The sequence below is a fragment of the Amblyraja radiata genome, chromosome 13, assembly GCF_010909765.2.
Source record: "Amblyraja radiata isolate CabotCenter1 chromosome 13, sAmbRad1.1.pri, whole genome shotgun sequence".
NCBI lineage: Eukaryota > Metazoa > Chordata > Chondrichthyes > Rajiformes > Rajidae > Amblyraja > Amblyraja radiata.
The window spans coordinates 30,710,824-30,724,196 of NC_045968.1; the positions used below are offsets into that span (position 1 = coordinate 30,710,824).

The window sequence follows — 13,373 nt, forward strand, 5'->3', positions numbered from 1 at the left end:
CCCCTCATCTACATCCACTATCACTTGCCTGGCTTTGCCCCGCCCTCACCTCTCTCCCAGCTTTCTTCCCCATACTACAGTCTGCATAAGGACCCCGACCCAAAACGTCACCTATGCACATCCTCCAGAGATGCAGCCTGACCCACTGAGTTACTTCAGCACTTTATGCCTTTGTTTGTAAACCAGCATCTGCACCTTTAACTTGAAGAAAGAGCGAGAAGTCAAAAGAGAACATTATGGAGCGCGAGGGCTAATTCCGCTATGCGGAGGAAAGTGTTAGCAGAGATGAACTGATTATGTGCCTGTTAAAGATAGAACCAGAGGAACCTTCCTGGTGTGGAGTGTGGGTGAAAGGAACTGGACATCCATGGTAAGGATGAGCCTAGGCAGTCAAGATGCAATTTAAACAAAGCACTTTAAGAAAATGCCAGACACAGACAGTCCATAATAGCACGAGGCCAAGTCCACACAAAAAAACAAATATGGAACAGTTCGAGGGAGGGAGGCAAGTGGTGATGCCTCGAATGTCGAAACACACAGAAACTTTTAAAACAGATTTCTGCAGTATCGCAGCGATACACAGAGATGTTTAATGTACCGCTGTACCTCCTCCGAATTCCAAAAATGATTCAACTCACTAGTTTTTGTGTTTGGATGGGAGCTCGGCAACACACCTCCTCGCTTTACCAGCTTGGAGGGGTTGATGGTATTGAACGCCAAGCTATAGTCTATGCCTGACGTATGGGTTTTTATTGTCACAATGTGATCCAGTGCAGAATGGAGAGCCTGTGAGATTGCATGCTCCGTTGATTTGTTGTGGCGGTAGGCAAACTGTTGTGGGTCGAGGTTCTTGTTGAGGTAGGAGTTGATATGCGCCATAACCAAGCTCTCAAAGCTCTTTATCACCACGGAAGTTAGTGCCACCAGTCGATAGTCGTTGAGGCACGTCACCTTACTCTTCATGGATATTATTGATGCCCTCTTAAAGCAGGTGGGAATCTCAGACCTCAGTAATGAGCGTTTGAAAATGTCCACAAAAACTCCAGCCAGTTGGTCTGCACAGATTTTAAGAACACGACCAAGTATACCATCTGGTCCAGATGCTATCCAAGGGTTCACCCCCCCTGAAGGATCTTCCTACATAAGCCTCTGTGACTGTAATACCATCCGGGTGTATAGGGGGCTCGGGAAGGCACATCAGTGTTCTCCCTATCAAAGCGGCCTCGTCAGGGAGTGATGCTTTGCTGTCGCTTGAGCTGCCCCCTGAATGCCCGGGATCTGGTCCTCAGAAGAATGCAGATCTCCTAGTTCATCCAAGGCTTCTAGTTAGGAAACACTCAGAGGAACACACTCCTCCGCATATTTCGTTATGAAGTCTGTAACAACTGTGGGGTATTCATTCAGGTCCGTTGCCGAGTCCTTGAACATTGCCCAGTCTACTGACTCCAAGCAATCCTGGAGTCGGTCCTCTGCCTCCTCTGACAAGTTCTGTGCAGTCATCACCGCTGAGGGTGCACTCTTCAGTTGCTGCCTGTATGCAGGATGAAGCAGCACAGCTGAATGGTCAGATTTCCCGAAGTGAGGGTGAGATATGGCATTCCTGATGGTCGTATATCAGTGGTCAAGGGTGTTTAATCCTCTGATGCTGCAGGAAACGTGTTGATGGTAGTCAGGCGGTGATTTCTTCAGGTTGGCTTTGTTGAAGTCCCTGGCTATGATGTTAAAGGCTTTGGGGTACACTGACTGGTGTTTGTTGACCACGGCATGCAGTTCGATGAATGTCTGCCTGAGATGAGATATACACCGCGGACAGGATGATGGAGGTGAATTCTCTCGGGAAATAGAAGGGACTACACTTCACCAACAGATGTTCCAGGTGTGGGGAGCAGGAGTTGGTTCTGTGACAGAACTGCCACATCTGAGCACCACGATGAGTTGACCATGAGACAGACACCCCTTAATTTCCCAGATGTCTGCTTTCAGTCCCTAGGATGGATGGAGAACCCTTCAGGCTGGATGGCTGAGTCTGGGGAGTTGGGGGTAAGCCATGTCTCTGTGATTTGGTAAAGCAGCCTTGACCTTAAGTCCTCCACTTTATTTTTCAGTGACTGAACATTAGTTGTAGGATGGTAACATTGCCGACGGGCAGGACAACAAGTCAGACTGAAGCACAGGGGACTATCCTACCTGCCCGTCGGTCACGTTTCTGGACACAATGGAGGCCTCCACATTGTTTCCAGGTACTGTACTCACTGTTCCTGCGATCCTCTGAGAGGTCGGGGTTTCCCCTGTGGTCGGGAATTCCCTTACAGTCGGCAGCTCCGTTGCCTGTAGATCGCAATAGCGCTAATGCGTTTAAATGCATAGCAGCTTGTTAGTTAAACCTCTGATTTGTGCGGTGTCTTTATAACATGTCGCCACAGACAGGCACCATTTTCGCCAGTATGCTTCTCAGTTCCCAAAACTCTTTCAGGGGAACATTTGATCCCGGCTGCCTATATTTGTCCCATCCCTTCTTCTTTTTCCTGACCAAAGCTTCAATTTCTCTCATCATCTAGACTTCCCATCTGCCTTGTACTTTACTCTAACAGGAATATATACAGGGCTCTCACCTAACTTTTTATCCCTGTTGCCAGCCGGGTAACCTTGGCAGCTTTTTAGGTTGCCAAATGACAGTTTAGGTGGTCATTTAAGATGGCTTGCATGACACGTGCGATAATGTGATCGGCCGAAGTGCGTAGTTACCAGTCGGAATTATGCTCAATGAAGCATTCACATATTATTTCTGCTTCAAATAAAGTCACAAACTAAACATATTCGCCAATCAAGACATGATATATACCACAATGACATGCAGCAAAATTATAATACAGTATCTCAACTCTTTTTACACATTGCAATTAATGCAATTTTAATTATTTCTTTCCACTTCCAAACAAAAATGTTGTTGGATTATTCAGCATATGATCAACTTGTGTCAATAAATCCTGGATAATGATAACATATATGCTTAACCATGCACACTACAGATTGATGCAAGCATGTTTTCTGTGAAGGACCGAAAATTATCATGACATGGCCATAGCATGGGTCGTTATTGCTATTGGTACAGAAACACTCTCGCTTCCCACATAATTTATCCACAACAAAATATACAGGTTGCAAGGAATTTTCTAAAGGCATTTTATGATAATAGCTGTCAAAACTGACTATACCCATCTGACAGGTTAAACATTACACTAACTAACAAGAGATGGCCAAAGGACATAAATGCAGCAAATGTTCTTTTGGTAATATATTTAAAGGTGTCAAGCGCCACATTACCGGACATTCAGATTAGTTGTATGTGTTGTGAACAGCAATGAAGATACCCAGTTTGTAAGCAACAAATTAAAAAGAAATTGTTGATAAACGCTTTTTCCATCATTCTCACTTCAGAATTAACGTTAAAATTTCAACTGAAATATCTCCTGACCAAATTTGTGATGTATATGACTGACTGTAGAAGTAAAACCTGGATAAATCCAACGTATGGTTGTGAATGATGCTCATTAAATAACTACAGTACTGATACTCCATATTAAGAGCATTGATTTGCCGTTAAAATGAATTCTGCAATAACGTGTCAATGGTAGCAATGACAATCGAACACTGCGGTTTTAATGTTTCACGTGTTCACAATTAATTAATCCATTATGGATTAAAACAAATAATAACATTGGGAATTAAAACAAATAATAACATTGGGAATTAAAACATATTTGATTGCATTCCGTTATCAAACATAGTCAATGTTCGCTCTGAAGTTATTTCCAGCACAATAGGGTTGGGGGGGGGGTGTGAATCAGTGCAGGATGGATAGGTGGCGGTGGTGGGGGGGGGGGGGGGGGTTTAGAACGCAATCGGTGAGGAATGGATGGATTGAGGCAGGGGAATTAGTGCGTGTTGGTTGGAGTAGGTAAAATTGTGAGGGGAGAGCGCGGTGGATGACAGTGTGGGGATCTGTGCAGGATGGATGGGGGGAGCAGTGCAGGATGAAGGGGCGGAGCAGTGCAGGATGGATGGGAAGGGGGGTCAATACAGGATGAATTGGGGGACCAGTGTAGGATTGATGGGGAATGGCAGGAGAATCAATGCGAGGTGGATAGGGAGATCAGTGCAGGATGAATAGATGGGGGGGGGGGGGATGTGGGAGTAGATGAGGAGGGGAGTATAAGGGAAGTGGAGGGGGGCATACAAGAGAGAGAGAGAGAGAGGAAGGGGGAGAGGAGGTGGGATGTGCGCACACTCACACACAAGCGCGAGGCTTCGGAGGCCCTGTGAACGGTAATTTCAGCTCAGTCCAGCGCTAAATGCAGCTCAACTCTGCCTGTCTCGCCTACAGCCCTGTCTCAATCCAGATAGGGACAGGCAGAGTTGAGCTGGGTTTAGCGCTGCTTCTCTGCACTGGCTGTGGGCCTGGGTGCACCGCGCCCGTCTGACTCCCGACGCCTCTGGCCATCCCCAGGCGTGGGGGAGGGGGGGAGGCTCTCGGGTGGGGACGGGGATGGTCCAGTGGCGGTTCGGCAGCGATTGCAGCGCCGGAGACCGGGATCGGTCCTGGCTGCGGTGCAGGGCTGCCGAGAATGTTTTGGCACGTCTCCCTCCTCCAATCACCGCGCTCTATCCTCAGCCCCCCCCCCCCCACTACTTCCGCCTCTGACCGACACCTCCCTACTCCAAGGGTTTGTTTTGAAAGCGCCGTTGGCGGAGTGGCAGCAGCGGCCGCTAACAGCCACTATAGCGTTATCAGGCTGGGCGGGGTGCGGGAGGAGGCGATGGAGCCGCCGCTGCTGCTGTGCGAGGCCCGTCATTCGCTCCGACACTCCGTCACGCCACACTTAGCATCTTTCCCACGGTATATCTTCGGTATAAACCAAGTTGCCAAGCCGGGCAAAATGAGTTGGCTTTTAGGTTGCCCGACGGCACTTTGAGTGGTCAGTGGCACCCGGGCAACCGCTAATTTCGAGCCCTGATATATGCCCTGAATTCTTGTCATCACACTTTTAAAAGCATCACACTTTGCTGACAAATAACCTATTCCAATCAACTTTACCAAGTTCCTCTCTAATACCATCAAAGTTGGCCTATGCCCACCCTGTCTCCATCCATTACTATTTTTAGGTAATAAAAGTGTAAGTGAGCGAGCCTCTTGGGGCAAGCAACCACTATTTGACTAACTAAAATAGTTAATTTATTTTATTACCCATTGTTTGATTAACTTTACTAACTCCTTTAGTTAATAAAATAGTGCTAATAAAATAAATGAACTCTTTTAGTTAATAAAATAGTGGGTAATAAAATAAATTAACTATTTTAGTTAATTGTGGTTGCTTGTCCCAAGAGGCTCGCTCACTAACATTTTAATCACTTGTCCTTCCCAACTATTGCCCTCTCTCTTGCAGAGCACTCTACATATTGCCTCAGCAAACTTGCCTGAACATATTCGACAGCCACGACCATCTATATTATTATAAAACTCTGATCTTGGATGTTTACTTGTGAGGATGCTTGCTTGAACTTTTTCTTTGATTCACATCTCCTCGAAATCCCGACACAGTAATTTTTACATATTCAGATAAGAGATTTACCTCATGATTTCAAAAATCCCCTCATCTGAAAATTTGATTAATCATTTCCCGAGTTTTTTACTAAAATTATTCACCGATCTGACATCTTTTTAAAATCTAACTGCTGAAGCGAGCTGGATGACGTCACAATGCCTTTGCTCCTCGCGGCAAGCTGCGCAGCTTTCAACGCGCTGCCTGCTGGGCACTGTTTTCCAGGAGTGACGTCATCACCCCCCCCGGTTCTTCAAAAGACGCAGAAAGAACAAGAAAGCGGGCTCTGATCTGCAGATCCCGACGGCTTCCATAGAAACATAGAAAATAGGTGCAGGAGTAGGCCATTCGGCCCTTCGAGCCTGCACCGCCATTCATTATGATCATGGCTGATCATCCAACTCAGTATCCTGTACCTGCCTTCTCTCCATACCCCCTGATCCCTTTAGCCACAAGGGCCACATCTAACTCCCTCTTAAATATAGCCAATGAACTGGCCTCAACTACCTTCTGTGGCAGAGAATTCCACAGGTTCACCACTCTCTGTGTAAAAAATGATTTTCTCATCTCGGTCCTAAAAGACTTCCCTCTTATCCTTAAACTGTGACCCCTAGTTCTGGACTTCCCCCTCTGTACCCCCCTCCCCTCCTTCTCTACCCCCCTCCCCTCCCCTCCCTGTCTACCCCCCCTCCCCTCTCTAGCCATGCCTGCGCAGTTGGGGGTTATGCGTGAGTGGATAGGGCGGGGGATGAGGTAAAAGGAGCAAATGAATAATATTTATATAATATCAAGGGGGGTGGGGGTTATTGTGTGTGGGGGGTGGTTAGTGTGTGTGTGACGCCAAAGGCCGCCCCCCTCCCCCGCAACCGCGCGTTGAGGGGACGGGACCCAATGGGTCCCCCTTGTAGGTATGTTGCAAAGCGTACCTGAAGCGTCGCTGAAAATCTGTTGCTGCGGGTGTGCGCGATTTTGGCGCCATTTAGAGGGGGGCGGGTTTAAAACGCAATTTTCTCTAGGCTGTTCAAATCGAAGATGTTCAGCCTAGTTAATTATTAACGAAAAATCGCTGGAAGACCCCGTCGCAAAAGGTATTATTAGTTTTAAAGGCCTTGAATAATAGTTATAGTAGTTTAAAAATCAATCTCTAAACCCGCGACCACCAGCAACCGCAGGGTCTCATAAAGCAGACAACTGAAGGTAAGCTGTATATTTTTACATTAAAAAGGGCTTCTAAAGATCCCTTTATACAAAGTTTAATATTGCGAGTAGCTCATTTTGGGCCCATTATATCCCGCAGTATTTTTCTCGGCATTTGGGGCACAAATCTACCGCAATGTGAACGTTCTAAACCAGCGCGTTCACAGGAACCCACTGGAAAGCTGATTTAAATGGGCATTTATTTACAGATTATTTTATATTTGTTTCAGAATGCTTCAATCTATGATAACTGAAAATTTCATTCAGTTCTCTTAATTTTTAAGAAAGTTATGGGCTTTTGACTGTTCACAATCACAGCTTTTTTGTTATGTCCATAGAAAATCAATAGGGAACAAGATGCTCATTTCCCAGTATGAAAATGGCCATAACTTTTTAAATACTTGAGATATGAAAGTGAATTAGGTGTCAAATTAAACTTATTTTTATGCTTTATCTGATGGGATAAATTGCAGACTTGATTTTTAAAATCTCAAAATGTTGTAACATTGCTACCCCTTGGTCTAGTCTAGTGTCTACCTAAACGGCCTCCACTCATCCCTCATCCGCCCTGCTCTCCCACGGCTACCTTCTAGCCCACTGCTCCCACCCTCCCTCAGTCCATCACACGTCCACTCCCCACTCATTCCCCTTCCCCGTGCCTCAATGACGATGAGCTAACAGGGCGCAAAATAGATCAGACCCGCGGGCCCAGGGCCACTCAAACCACGGGGGGTATCTACGATGAAAGACAAGGAATAGACCGGAACGAGGTACATCGTAACCCCAGTTAGTTTGCGTGCTTATTTATCTATTTATCTATTTATTTACCCGCTTCCGCCGCATCGCCAGCCATGACTACTCAACCAAAGATCTTATACACCTGGCGACCTCAGCCACTCCTCGCTTTACTACCGGGCGCCGCCCATCTTCCACTCGTCGTTTCACCGACACCGCCCCTCTCCTCTCCTCCAGTCATGTCACCAGCCCCGTTCCTCTCCTTCAGGGGAGAGCGCCAGCCTGGCACCTCCGTAAAGTCACGTCTCTGGTCCCGCCTCCCCTCTTCAGTTCCCCGACACCGCGCTGTGATCTTTGCTCGACACTGGCCCAGCTCCTCTCCCTTCAGCCCGTCCCCAGCACTCTCTCTCTCTTCAGTCATCAGCGCAGGCTTCATCCTCACTCTTTTTGGAACTCGATCACTTAGCGACGGTGGAGTTTCTAGGAGCCTCCTCAGCACCCAGTGTCCCTATGGTGCAGGAGAAACAGCTCAATACAGATGTGCAGCATTTCTGGAGAACATGAGCAGGCGATGTTTAGGACTGGGGCAGCTGTAAGAGTCCTGACCTGAAACATCACCTGTCCATGTTCTTCAGTAATGAACAGCTGATTTACTCCAGCACTTCTTTAGTAAACCAGCACCTGTAGTTTCCAAATTTAGATACTTTTGACACCACCTAAATTATTTGATTGACCCAAGAGTTTTGACCTGCTACGTTACTCCCGTTATAAATACAAAACTGAAATAATGTTCTCAAACTGCAGTTGTTATATACAGGGGTGGTAATATGGCACACCTGCTGCCTCATAATTCACTAATTATAGCTTCCCAACCTCTGTCAGATCAATGGACGTAACTTCAATCCTCACTTATTTATTATTCAATATTGGCCAAAGCGCTATTTAGTTTTGCTGACCAGACAGCTAAACACCAAGCCACTTTTCATCATCATGGCATGGATCCAAAATATCTAAAGCGCATTGTGCTATTGTGTACACATTATTTTCGGCTGCAAGCCTCAAGGGCTCAGATTACACACAAACTCAAAATTCCCCAGAATATTAGGACATTAATGTGGTAGATGGGAACAACTCAATATTGCTTTCTTTAGGCTTATCAGCAGCAATGTTCTGGTGAATGGTGAAGATCGCTAGCTGTGACATTAATTACTGCCTTTATCAGCGATTGTGATAGTTGGAGTTTGTTACTTCTACAAACTAGTATTTTGTCAACAATTCCATCCAAAGCAACTGTATCTTGTCTTATCACAGTGGCACAGCTTGTAGAGCCATTGCCTCCAAGCATCAGAGAACCAGATTCAATCCTGATATTGAGTGTTGTCTCTGTGGAGCTTGCAAGTTTTCCCTGTGACTGCTTGGGTTTCCTGCCACAAGCAGGTTGGTAGATTAACTGGCCACCGTAAACTGTACCTTGCGTTTCAGACAGTGGTAGAATCTAGGAAGGAGAAAATAAGAATGTGGGAGAATAAGAAATTGGATTAATTTTGGATTCATGTCAATAGGTGGTTCATGAACAGTGTAGGTATTGGGCTGAGGGGTCTGCTTCCAAATTCTCTCTGACCCTTAATGATGCAGATTTGTGATCAGTCATTGAAGAGCTAATAAAGAAGTTACTCCTTTCATTACAGTATTTTCTAAGCATTTTTTTTTAACCAAAGAGATTCATGAGGAAAAATGTATTTAAAGACTGGGTTTGTTTTGTTACTAAAATACGCTATACGGGATATATTTAATACCCCAGCCACCTTTATCTCAATGTCATAAACCAATCATTACATTTAACAAGTGGTAGATCGATTAAATCCAGTGTACATGTCACACCCTTGAAAAGTCACTCTTTTATCTCAGGAACTTCAGTTCAAGGAAAGTACACTACATGGAAAAATCCTCAACATTTTTTCCACAAACTCTCATATCACTGGCAACTGCTAACTTTGCAAATAGTGTCATGAACTAAATTGCTAACCAGATTGAAGGATTTGAAAAGTGAGGCTTCACCTCAAGCCCGACTTAATATACTGGAGGACATCCATAATCACAACCACACATCAATTAGTTCTTTCTTCAAGACAGTGCAGAGCACATGGCAATCCCAAAGAATAACCTTTCAAAGGCAACATATCATTCATCTAAAACTATTCTATAGATCTTTTCGAAATGCCACCAACAGCCACTTCTTTTCAATGCCACACTGCACAGCATTGATGAAGGTGTGATTGTGACGTAACAGTGCCATTCATATTTCAAAAAAAGAAGATCCAGCGAGTCCTATAATCACTGTTATGTGGACCTTAGAACCAAATAAATAACTTTTAGTCAGGATAGCTCACTCAGATGCTATATGTTTTTAATGTCAATTCATAAATATTTTTACAATGAGCAGGAGGATTTTTGGATAAAAGTGATTGACTTTTGAGCAATGAGTAATTGTAGATAATTATAGCTTTCCACGACCAGCCCAAATGACCATTCTTAACATGTGAACAACGAGATAATAGGTTTCCAATTCCAGCTGAGTTGTGATCTGTAGTAAATATATAAATGAAAATGCAGTAAGAATGGAGTCACCACTGCAGTGCTAAACAAAAGACTGAATTTAGAGTTAGCAACTATTGTTTTGAGCACCTCAAGTTAAATTTTGCTGATTTAGATTTATGCTCACCACAAGCTCTGAGAAATTATAGACTTTTACTAATCATGATCCTGAGGCAGAAAGCGCCTTACTAGAGTGGAAATGGTTTCAAGCACACAGATCCATCCTTCTAATCTGAGGAGAAAGTAGACAGACGATGTTTTGGCCTGAACTCTTCTTCAGACTGTCTGAAATGTCATGTGTCCATTCCCTCTACTGATGCTGCCTGACTCACTCTGAGTTGCTCTTGCACTTTGTGTTTTGTTCAAGATTCCGGGATCTGCAGTTTCTTGTGTCCCCATTTGTCTAATCTTTTCACTTGTTTCATGATCCGACCACTTTTTTGGCTCAGGATCTTTAGTTCAATGTTCTTTTTCATGTCCTGATCTTTAATAAAGGAACCATGCAGTGGAGTTAAACAGTATGAATGCAAAGAACTGATGAGTTTGCATGCACCAGAGGCAGATGGGATAGCATCATCGGGAAATAATACGGTGCTGTCAATCAGCAATCTTTCAGTAGCTGTGATCTTACTAACTTCGGACTGTGGAGTCCACTGTTGATCTAGGACTTTACACCTATTGGGTTCACTTGTCACTGAGAGTGCAGGATAAGTGGAAAATTCACCAAGCACAGGAACCCTCTCAAACACATGTTTGCTTTCCACCATTCCGCAGTTGGGATTCAGGATCTCATCCAATGGTTCATGAAGGACATAAACACTTTGCTGATTGGCTGGAGTTGACTGTATTTTTGGTGCATCCTGGCAGTGACAATGTTGATCTTCTACTATATTCTTATGTTCCAGGAAGTGGAAGATGGATGGAATAGCGTTAACTTTGAGCCGTTGATGCTGGTCTTCATGACGCTTTTGAAAACAGTCTTTGGTGAAGTGAGCACTGCACAAAAAGGAAAACTTGGTTGGTTTCCAGTCAGTTCGCCCAACAGCATTAATCCACTTTGACAAACGTTTGGTATCCTTCAAAGGGAATCTGGTAAATAAATCAGAGAGGCATATACGAATATAGTTTTTAAAAAATGTGATTATAAATGTTCAGGGGTATTATGATGGTAAACAATACTAAGATAGTTATCTAGTACAAAATTCTGCTTTATTTTAAGATTAGGTTTAGGCCTGTAGCATAGTGGGTCGTGTGGTTATCCAGTTGAGATGTTTTAAGATAATTAAAAAAACATATTTTGGTTGACAGCAAAAGCGACATAATATTAAAATTAGAGCCGAGCCGTTCAAGGATGACAGCGGGAAGCTAATCTTCAAATACAGGGCAGTAGAAATCTGAAAACCTCAAATCTGATCTGCGTATGTTCTGTTATCTTACAGGAGAAAATGTCAACGTGTAGATTTCTCAGTCGCTTCATTTGAAGACACTCTAAAAGTTGTTGATAAACTTACATGCTCAAATATTTTATATGGGATATAGTTTAGGTTAATGGGGAAAATAGGAATATGGACTTTGGATCGTCTACCCACCTGTGAAAAGAGATGGATTTAGCTACTTTCCCCTGCCTATTGGTACAGGAATATGCTGAGCAAGATATGACCATCGCGCGGAGCAATGTAAGGTAATGTACTCAACACAACTCAATCCAGGACCAACAGCAGTCTCCGTACAACAAGATGGTGGCATCAATCCTTCAACCGGTCATTGCCGCCGCAGAACTAGTTGCCGGACACCACTTGCCGCCTCTGTTTCACGTCAACTATAAAATTAAAGAGATGTCAGCATGTGTGAATGAAAACTAATTCCCAATTGATTTATTTAGCAGCAAACATGCAGACTGATCCGCAATGCTGCCCGTTTCCCGCACGGCATGATGGACTTCCGGCGTGCCATAGCCCGCCCCCTGGCGGGGAGAGCGAGCGGCGCAAGCGCGTGCCCTTCGTGGCGGGGCGGGGCCGGGCGGCGGCGCAAGCGCGTGCCTTTCGGGGCGGGGCCGGCGCAAGCGCGTGCCTTTCGGGGCGGGGCCGGCGCAAGCGCGTGCCCTTCGTGGCGGGGCGGGGCCGGGCGGCGGCGCAAGCGCGTGCCCTTCGGGGCGGGGCCGGGCCGGGCGGCGGCGCAAGCACCGCTTGGATTGGCCTGAAGCGGCTGTCACCGCGTTGCCGGGCGGTACCCAGTGTGGTGGGAGAGGAGTGTACACAATGGATGCAGGTAGGCCCGGGATCCTGCTGCTCCGCTTTCTCGGGGTAACTGGGAGAAGGGCAGCTACGGATGCAGCTCTGTTGCTGAGCATCAGCCAGTGCGTTATTTCCCCCCCTTCCGCGTCTTTGGCCTGAAACGAAACTTGGGCCTGACAGCCAGTGGTGCCGGCTGTCTGCTGCGCTCCTGTCGGCGTCGGGGCCGCACCCGGTCCCATCTAATTCTCACCCTGCCAAAGTCCCTGTCCTGTCAGCCGACGCCCGCAGGACGCTAGGTACAACGTGTCCGACCGCTCTGTGAGAGCCGGGCGTTGCTATGAAAGCTGGCGAGTCCTTGTCAGCCTGTGGTTCTTAGGAACCCGCTTACTGTGCAACCCATTGTATGAAACTATACCATCCCGACTCTTACCTGTCTCGGTCATCATTCATCAATCTATTGTTCCACTTTCCAACTTGGCCATTGCCAATTCTTGGTCAAAGATTGTTCTTTTCGCATTGTACACTGGTACTTTAAATGTACATTGCATTACCGTATTATTGTTGAAGTCTCTCCTATAGTAATTTCACTTTCGGATTCAATTGAAGTGATTTGTGGCGTACCCTGTTGTTAATGCAAAGTGCCAGTCCCAGCTTAAATTGCACAATATTTATCTGTGTCGAGTTCCTGCGGAAACTTACCGCGTGGCAGGATTGCACATATGATTCCTTGTGTAATGTTACTTATCTCATTCTCACGGATTTGTTCATCTGAGCCCATGTGTTGTTACTTGGAGGTGAGAAGGAAAGAACAGTCCAGAGTGCTGGTCACCGTGGACTGTTTTTTTTAGTACTTGATGGTGAAGGCTCAGAATCTGTTGTGAAAGGGGTATTTCAGGAAGAAAATAAAATTGCACACAAATAAAGCTGTCTGATAGAAAACAAAACATTTAAACATTTTGCTGATGGTATTTTTGTTATACAGAATTTTTCCTGAGATGTCTTCAAATATGCA

At 45.4% G+C, this 13,373-nt stretch overlaps 3 protein-coding genes across 6 annotated transcripts in view; 1 reads left to right on the plus strand and 2 right to left on the minus strand.

Moving 5' to 3' along the window:
* Positions 1–7,950, minus strand: part of LOC116979803 (THAP domain-containing protein 4-like) — a 45,160-nt gene extending 37,210 nt beyond the window's left edge. Inside the window, exon 1 of one of the 2 annotated variants that reach the window (XM_033031635.1) lies at positions 7,626–7,950. In XM_033031635.1, the coding sequence (XP_032887526.1) occupies positions 7,626–7,650 (25 nt within the window). In that variant the 5' untranslated portion in view covers positions 7,651–7,950. The remainder of the gene's footprint in view (positions 1–7,625) is intronic. The other variant, XM_033031636.1, reaches the window with a different exon arrangement.
* Positions 7,951–9,774: 1,824 nt separating this feature from the next.
* Positions 9,775–13,013, minus strand: LOC116979802 (THAP domain-containing protein 4-like). 3 transcript variants are annotated; one of them, XM_033031632.1, is made up of 3 exons: positions 12,792–13,011; positions 11,717–11,946; positions 9,775–11,216 (listed from the first exon to the last, which is right to left on the minus strand). In XM_033031632.1, the coding sequence occupies exons 2-3, from the start codon at positions 11,788–11,790 to the stop codon at positions 10,490–10,492; spliced, it is 801 nt and encodes a 266-aa protein (XP_032887523.1). In that variant the 5' UTR covers positions 11,791–11,946; positions 12,792–13,011; the 3' UTR covers positions 9,775–10,489. The 3 variants fall into 3 exon arrangements, 2 of the variants coding, with proteins under 2 accessions (XP_032887523.1, XP_032887525.1); XR_004413777.1 differs by lacking the exon at positions 12,792–13,011 and having other exon boundaries at positions 11,823–12,084; XM_033031634.1 differs by lacking the exon at positions 11,717–11,946 and having other exon boundaries at positions 12,792–13,013.
* Positions 12,260–13,373, plus strand: part of atg4b (autophagy related 4B cysteine peptidase) — a 44,509-nt gene continuing 43,395 nt past the window's right edge. The window contains exon 1 of the mRNA XM_033031631.1: positions 12,260–12,395. Coding sequence (XP_032887522.1) covers positions 12,386–12,395 — 10 coding nt within the window. The 5' untranslated portion in view covers positions 12,260–12,385. The remainder of the gene's footprint in view (positions 12,396–13,373) is intronic.